This window comes from Mandrillus leucophaeus, unplaced genomic scaffold (assembly GCF_000951045.1).
Source record: "Mandrillus leucophaeus isolate KB7577 unplaced genomic scaffold, Mleu.le_1.0 Scaffold216, whole genome shotgun sequence".
Taxonomy (NCBI): Eukaryota; Metazoa; Chordata; class Mammalia; order Primates; family Cercopithecidae; genus Mandrillus; species Mandrillus leucophaeus.
The window spans coordinates 3,004,537-3,013,481 of record NW_012102210.1 but is presented as its reverse complement, the minus strand read 5'-3'; the positions used below and the strand labels follow the sequence as shown (position 1 = coordinate 3,013,481).

Sequence of the window (8,945 nt, the reverse complement as noted above, 5' to 3'; positions counted from 1 at the left end):
CATCTACCTCCAGAACTTATTCATCTTCCCAGACTTAAACTCTCTACCCATTAAATAGTAACTTCCCACTCCCCCACCCCCAGCCCCTGGTAAACACAGTTCACTTTGTGTCTCTATGAAGCTGACTTTTCTAGGTACCTCATATAAGCAGACTGGCTTATTTCAACTGGCCAAATGTCTTCAGAGTTCATCCAAGTTGTAGCATGTATCAGAATTTCATTCCTCTTTAAGGCTGAATAATACTCCATTACACATATATGTCACATTTTGTTATCCATTCATAGATCAATAGACATTTGGGTTGTTTCCACCACTTGGCCATTGTGAATAATGCTGTTATGAACATGGGTGTACAAATAGCTCTTCAAGATCCTACTTTCACTTTGTTGGGGTATATATTTAAAAGTGGAATTACTGGATCATACTATAATTCTATGTTTAATTTTTTGAGGAACAGCCACAATGTTTTGTATAATGGCTATACCATTTTACATTCCACCAGCAATAAGCAGTGGTTCCAATTTCTCCACATCCCTGACAACACTGATAATTTCCCTTTATTTGCTTGTTTTTTAAAATAACAGTGATTCCAATGGGTGTGAAGGGGTATCTTACTACAGTTTTGATTGGCATTTCCCTCATGATTAATGATGTAGAGAAGATTTTCATGTGCTTATTGGCTATTCCCACATCTTCCTTGAAGAAATGTCCATCAAATTCTGTGCCCATTTATCAATCAGATTGTTTGGGTTATTGTTGTTGAGTTGTAAGAGTTCTTTACATATTTTAGATATTAATCCCTCATCAGATAAATGATTTGCAAATATTTTCTCCTGTGAGTCACCTTTTCATTCTGTTGACTGGATTTTGTATACAAAAGTTCTGAATTTTGATAAAGTCTCACATATATATTTTTCTTTTGTTGCCTTTGTGTTTTGTTTTTGTTTTTGTTCTTTGAGACATGGTCTCACTCTGTTGGCCAAAATGGAGTGCAGTAGTGCAATCATAGTTCATTGCAGCCTTAAACTCCAGGGTTCAAGTGATACTCATGCCTCAGCCTTCCAAGTAGCTGAGACTACAAGCATATGCCATCATGCCTGGCTAATTTTTAATTTTTTGTAGAGACAGGGTCTTGCTATATTGCCCAGGCTGATCTCAAACTCCTGGGTTCAGGCAATCCTCCCATCTCGGCCTCCCAAAGTGCTGGCATTACAGGCATGATCCACCGCACCTGGCCTGGACATTTAAATAATATAATGCAGCAACTCTGGAAATCAGATTCTATTTCCATTCCAAGGTTTGGTGTTGTTGCTTTATGTTGTTTTAATAACTTCTCTAAACTAATTCTGTAAAGTCTATATTCTCTGTTATATATGGCCACTGAAGTTACTACTCAATTAGTTTAGTGATCAGCTAATGCCTGAACAGAAATTTCCTTAAATGCCTAGAACCAATAAATCTCCCAGCCTTTATCAAATGGCTCCATGCATATGTTGGGATGTACCTTCAACACTAACCTAGGCAGCTGCCAACTCTACCTTAGCCTTCCCTTTTCTTCTTGTACAGACCCTCAAGGTCAGCCAGAGATAAGACCTAGTGCCTTGGGTCTTTCCCAAGCATACACAGGCCTATGCATGTATGGGGTCTCGCAGAGTCTTAGGAATATGTCAGAGCCTTTCAAAGAATCTATCAACATCTTATCTTCAAGTTTTCCTTTTAAGCTTTTCAGTTAGTTTACTGTTTACCTCAACTGTTAGTCCTCACCTCAGCCACTATGATATTAAAATACTTGTCTGTAAATGTTTTTGATAAACATCTTTCCCTCCCTTTCACCAGAGGCCTTTAGCACTGGATGGCTCCCAGTCAGGTCAAGTAAAGGTAAGCCTTTTGAGAGGAATCTTCCATGGAACCACTAGACACATCAAATTTTAACAATTCTTTGGGAAAGAAGTTTTAAAAGAGCCCAGCTTCATTTTGCATCCTCTGGTCTTGGAAAAGAAAGCTGTATTTCTTAAGTCCATCACTGAGCTGAGGTACTGGGAATGGGACTAGGGCAAGTTAAAATGCCAACGCTTACTGTTCTTAGTGGGATTTGGCCATTTTTCTTGAATAAATACTCCCTGGGTTGCCATTATGACTGGTTTATTTGCAGACATTTATCTCTTTCTTTGGATGGCTATTTCCTTTGCCCTTGTTTTTTGTCGTCCTTGTTGTTTAGATCTTATGAGTTCTATTATTTACTTATTCTCAACTGAAGAACAATTATTTGGCCCAAATATTTTCTAACAATGATGTATGTCTTGCTCCTGGCCCCAAACTCTAATTGGTTTCTCTCATATCTATAGATGCACAACATATTCATAGAAAATGGCCAGGAATTAGAACAATTCCTAGGCTTTCATCCAGTGTAAGTCTACTGGTCTAAGAAAGGATTGTTTTCTATTTCCAACTTCCTCACTCTCAGAATAGATGAAGAACATGAAAAAACAATCTCAAGTGTATATGGCAACTAGATCTCTTTTTGTCATACTGATGCATACAGTACTTTATTACAGAAAATGTATGTCTTAGGATACAGTGTGCCAGTCCTGAGTCATTTTCTTCTCCCATCACCTACACTATTCAATCTTTAAGTTAATCTCTCCAACCAGATGGAAATGTTAGTGATGTCTATGGATAGCAGGACACAGGAGGCCTCAGAACTGGGCGACACAGCGAGACTCCGTCTCAAAAAAAAAAAAAAAAAAAAAAAAAGTACTGGCACATCTGACCAGGTTTCTACTGTTTACAGACATTCTGTCTTCTGAACTGTAAGTAAGTGGGATAGAAGATTTTCCTACCTACAATTAATTAAGTGAACTTGTTTTCTTTCTGGTAGCCGTTAACAGTGTTTTTAAAACCATAGCCTTGCAAGGAGTAAACATTTCATTTATGGCTATAAACTTAACAATTAATCTTAACTTTTGGTGAGTATTTTTGTGGTTCTTTTTTTTTTTCAATGCTATCATTGTGAGAAATTAGGCGAGGTTATATCAGAGGCTTTAATGCAGTTACTATCAAAAGCTAGTTTGGTTCTCTTTCAGATAAAAGTAACAAAAATGTTTGCCTAAGACCAGGAACAACTTCTCCTTTCTTTGTAATTTCTACACACATATTGATATTTATAGATAATCATGGAAAAAACAATTTGTCTAAAGTGAACCAAGTCATCTCCTGTGGACAACTCAAAACACTGTCCCACCAATCAAAACGCTACACCACACCAACTCTGCACCCTTAACTTAAAATCTTCTATAAGAAATATTTACCTAGTGCCTCCACAGGGTACTATTCATTTCCTAACTCTGCAGCTCCTCTGTAGTGGATTCACAGAGATGCTGCAGGATATTTTAAAATTCTAGGGAAAGGACAGTGATAAACTACTAGCTCAAGGTCAAAGTGTCAACATCAGATAGTGTTATGCTCCTTTCAATGCTGTTGTGCCTTGGCAAAAGCTGGATTTTTGGCAGCTGCTGTAATAAAAAGCAGAAAATAAGAGAGGGTCCAACCTCATCTCATGGTTTGAGAAGCTGCATAGTGTCCAACAGCTACACACATGTCATTAGTAAGTAATCGTGGTTATTTATGAACAAATTCTTTTTTCAAAACCAAAACCAAAAATAAATAACAAATTTGTTAAATTAGTTGTTAGATCAAAACAATTAGTATTTATGTCCTAATTCCTTAGTTGCTATTTGAAAAAAATAATTGCTTATTATACATAAAGCGGATAAAATAAATCAGTGAAACACTAAGGGTGCTGTGAACCAAGAAAGCTTAGAAACTTTGCCCTAGATAGAGCCCACTAACCCAAATAATGATCCATACAATTTCCTTCATCAAATATTTATAAATGCCTATGTGTATATAATATATCTGATCAAACAACTCATCTATCTGAACCAGAGATCAATGTATGAAAAGTTCCATATTTCACTGAAAAATTAAAGAGCACTGGATTTTTGTCACTACAGAATCAACTAGCCAATACACAAATAAAATTTCAAATAATAAAACTTTGAATAATTTCTGCATAATACCTGAATGGGAGCTTTCAACGGTGGTATCTGATTTGGAATCCGGAGATGGAGGAATTTGTCTTAATTGTGGAACATAATACATCTTCGTACTACCAGAAGGCTTATATGGCAATAATAAAGGCTGACCTAAGGAGGTAAAAATCAGAACAATTAATACAAAAAACATTTATTAATTCACTGAACAAATATGGAATGCCTTCTATGTTTCAGGCAGTGTTCATGACTTTTGGAATTTATGAGTGAACAAAGAGAAATGTATCTCTGCCTTCAAGAAGAATGAGAATTCTAGAGGAGGAAAATATACAGTAAATAATTAACATACTAAATGAGTAAATTATCCAGCATTTTAATAAATTATAAGTGATACAGAGAAAATATAGAAATGCTGAGGGTAATTAGGAATACAGGAGAAATTGAGGTTTAAATGCAAGGGAAACAGTTTAAGTAGGATGGTAGGGATAGGTTTCATTGAGATGACTTTTTAGCAATCCATTCCATATATAAATGACTCTAACTAAAAAACATCTTATCTTACATTGAACCGTAACCTGGTCATAATCAAGCCCTTATACTGGTCTTATTTTGCTTCCAGAGTCACAGACAGTAAGTCTAATTCTCATCTGTGTGACAGGGCTTCAAAACATAGTTTCCACTGCAAGAGTATGAATTTTCAATATTAAGAAAATACATAAAAGTAAAAATTACAAGGTGCTACCACTCAAGGATAATTATTATTAACATTTTAATGTATATCTTACCCATCTTTTCCTGTTGTTTGTTTACAAAGTTGTCTGCATATAGTATGCATAACTTGAAATTCAGCTTTTCTATTTTCTATTTAAAATAAAAATATTCATTTTACTTCCTATTCTTCACATTTGTATGGTTATACCACAGATTAAATATAGTCAACTCTTAGCCTAATGTTGAAAATGCAGGTTGTGTTAAAATGTTCAATTATAAAGAATTCTGTGAATAAAGATTTTCCCGTTTATACTTATTCTTCCCCATCACCCATCTGAGGTAAATTCTTTTTACAAAGTGAAAAATTACACCCTTCATGAAGTTTTTAAAAAAGCACTGACTGCTAAATTGCTTATTAATATGTCTGTGACAATTTACTCTTCCTCCAACAGCACATGTAGAGTCATTAAGAAATGATTAATTGCTAATAGGGGTAAAAGGAATCTCATTTTAAAAATATGCCCTCATCTTACTATTATGGACTTTTTTTTTTCTATATAATAGTTTTTCTTTCATGATTGGTAGAAACTGTCAAATATGCCCTCGTGTCCAACTTCCCTCCCTCCTTACATCTATACATCTATATATACTTCCAAACTCCCTCACAGCCATGTGTGAATGTGTGGGTAACTTTGATCAGTCCGTGGGAAGAGTGCGAGAATGTGTGCAACTTTCAGGCATTCCCGTAAAGTTATCCCATTAAAGCCCCCCACTTCCTAGATACTGCAGATCATGATAGCGGTAGCAGTTACTCTAGACCCAGAAATGGAAGTCACACTTCCAGAGATGGAAGGATGACAGAGCCACCAGACATGCAACTCAGCTATCAGCTCTAGACTACTTACCTGTAATTTAGGGTTTCTGTGATAAAATAGTTATACCATAGCCTAAAGTAATAAGAAACGCAATTCCCAGGAAAGTCTTGGTGGTGTGCTGGAATCAGAACCAGCTGACTTGGGGGTATGCAACCTAGTAAGACACCAGCCGAAATGGCCAAGGGAAACACTTGTGCCACTCCATACCCAAACCCAGACAGCACAGCTTGCAGCTCCAGAAGAGGCTCCTTCCTTTCACTTGGGAAGATGGAAGATTAAACAGGCCTTTGTCTTGCAACCTGGATACCAGCTCAGCCACAGTATGATAGAGATGCCAGGCAGAGTCCTGAGGCCTCCATTCCATGACCTAGCTCCTGGACAACATTTCTAGACACACCCCGGGCCAGAAAGGAACCTGCTGCCTTGAAGGACCCAGTCCTGGTAGGATTCATCACCTGCTGACTAAAGAACACCTGGGTCCTGAATAGTCAGCAGTGGTAGCCAGGCAGTATCACCTGGGTAAAACTCAGAGATGTGCTGGCCTCAGGTGTGACCCAGCAATTTCCCAGCAATGGTGGCTATGAGGAGAGACTCCCTTTGCTTGAGAAAAGGAGAGGGAAGATTAAATAGGACTTTGTTTTGCAGCTTAGGTGCCAGCTCAGCCACAGAGGAGTAGAGTACAAAGTAGGCTCCAGCAGTTCCTGATTCCAGGTGTTGGCTTGTGGATGTCATTTCTGGACCTGCCCTGGGCCAGAAGGGAGCCCATAGCCCTGAGGGGAGAGTCCTAGGCCTAGAAGCATTCACCCAAGCTGACAAAAGAGCCCTTGGGCCTTGAATGAATATCAGTGGTAGGCAGCCAGTACTCATCACAAGCCTGGGGCAGTGGTGGCCACGGGGAGTGACTTCTCTGTTTGTGGGAAAAAGAGGAAAGAAGGGGAAGAACTTTTTGTCTTGTGGCATAGATGTCAGTTCAGCCACAGCAGAATAAAGCACTAAGGTTTCTGACTTCAGGTCATGGCTCCCAAACAGCAATTCTGGACCTGCCTAGGGCCAGGGGGAAATCGCCACCCTGAAGGAAAGCACACAAGACTGCCTGGCTTTGCCACCTGCTGATTGCAGAGCCCCAAGGCCTTGAACAAACATAGGCAGTATCCAGGAAGTGGTTCCTGTAGACCTCAGGCGTGACCCAGTGTTTGCTGGCTTCAGGTCTGACCTAGAACAGTCCTACTGGTGGTGGCCACAGGGGTGGTTGTGTCACACCAGCTCCAAGCAGCTCAGCACAGAGAGAGAGACTCCATTCCTTTGGGAGAAAGTAAAGGAAGAGAACAAGAGTCTCTACCTGGTAATCCAGAGAATTATTCTGGATCTTATTAAAAACTTCTGATATGGGTTGGCTCTGAGTATCCAACCAAATCTCATTTCAAATTGTAATCCCCATATGTGGAGGCAGAGACCTGGTGGGAGGTGATTAGATTATGGGTGTGGTTCCCCCACCTTGTTCTCATGATAGTGAGGGAGTTCTCATAAGATGTTGATGGTTTAAAAGTGGCAGTTTCCCCTGAGTTTTTTCTCCTGCTGCCATGTAAGATGTGTCTTGCTCCCCCTTCACCTTCCGCCATGACTGTTAAGTTTCCTGAGGCCTCCCCAGCCATGTGGAACTGTGAGTCAATTAAACCTCTTTTACTTGTAAATTACCCAGTCTCAGGTAGTATCTTTAAAGCAGTGTGAAAATGAATACAAAGAACTGGTGCCAGAAGTGGGGCACTGCTATGAAGATAACCTGAATATGTGGAAGCAACTTGGGAACCGGGTAACAGGCAGAGATTGGAACAGTTTGGAGGGCTTAAGAGGAAGACAGGAAGATGTGGGAAAGTCTGGAACATCCTAGAGGCTTACTGAATGACTTTGACCAAAATGCTGACAGTGACATGGACAATGAAGTTCAGGTTGAGGTCGTCTCAGATGGAGATGAGAAATTTGTTGGGAAATGGCATAAAGCTCACTTTTGCTATGCATTAGCAAAGAGACTGGCAGCATTTTGCCCCTATCCTGGAGATCTATGGAACTCTGAACTTGAAAGAGATGATTTACAGTATCTGACGGGAGAAATTTCTAAACAGCAAAGCATTCAAGAGGTGACCTGGCTTATTCTGAAAGCATTCAGTTATGTACTTTCACAAACAGAGGGTTTGAAATTGGAACTTATGTTTAAAAGGGAAGCAGAGTATAAAAGTTTGGAAAATTTCCAGCCTGACTATGCACTAGAAAAGAAAAACCCATTCAAGGAATTCAAGCTGGCTGCAGAAATTTGCATAAGTAACGAGGAGCCAAATGTTAGTAGCCAAGACAATGGGGAAAATGTCTCCAGGGCATGTCAGAGATCTTAATGGGAGTCCCTTCCATCCCAGGCCTGGAGGCCTAGGAGGGAAAAATGGTATTGTGGGCCAGGCCCAGGGCCCAGCTGCTCTGTGCAGCCTTGGGACTTGGTGCCCTGTGTCCCAGCTGCTCCAGCTCCATCTGTGGCTAAAAGGACAACAGTTCGGGACATTGCTTTAGAGGGTGCAAGCCCCAAGCTTTGGCAGTTTCATGTGGTGTTGGGCCTACAGGTGCACAGAAGACAAGAGTTGAGCTTTGGGAGCCTCCACCTAGATTTCAGAGGATGTATGAATGCCTGGATGTCCAGGAAGAAGTCTGCTGCAGGGGCAGAGGCCTCACGGAGAACCTCTACTAGGGCAACGCAGACTGGTAACATGGGTTGGAGCCCCATTAACAGTCCCTACTTGAGTACAGCCTAGTGGAGCTGTGAGAAGAGGGCCATCATCCTCTAGACCTCAGAATCCACCAACAGCTTGCACTGTGTACCTAGAAAAGCTGCAGGCACTAAACACCAGCTCATGACAGTAGCTGTGGGAGCTGTACCCTGCAAAACCTCAGGGGTGGAGCTGCCCAAGGCTGTGGGAGCCAACTCCTTGCATCAGCATGCCCTGGATGTATGACATGGAGTCAAAGGAAATTTTGGAGCTTTAAGATTTAATGACTGCCCAGCCAGGTTTCCAACTTGCATGGGGCCTGTAACCCCTTTGTTTTAGCCAACTTCTCCCATTTGGAATGGGAACATTTATCCAATGCCTGTACCCCCACTGTATCTTGGAATTAACTTGTTTTTTATTTTACAGGTTCACAGGCAGAAGGGACCTACCTGCCTTGTCTAAGATGAGACTTTGGACTTGGACTTTTGGGTTAATGCTGGAATGAGTTGACTCTGGGGGACTATTGGGAAGGCATGATTGGTTTTTAAATGTGAAAA

The 8,945-nt window shown here is 40.4% G+C and overlaps 1 protein-coding gene across 1 annotated transcript in view; it reads right to left on the bottom strand.

The window, feature by feature from the left end:
• ALMS1 (Alstrom syndrome protein 1) overlaps positions 1 to 8,945 on the bottom strand; it is a 249,438-nt gene that overhangs the window by 75,648 nt on the left and 164,845 nt on the right. Inside the window, exon 13 of the mRNA XM_011980691.1 lies at positions 4,080 to 4,205. Within this exon, the coding sequence (XP_011836081.1) occupies positions 4,080 to 4,205 (126 nt within the window). The remainder of the gene's footprint in view (positions 1 to 4,079; positions 4,206 to 8,945) is intronic.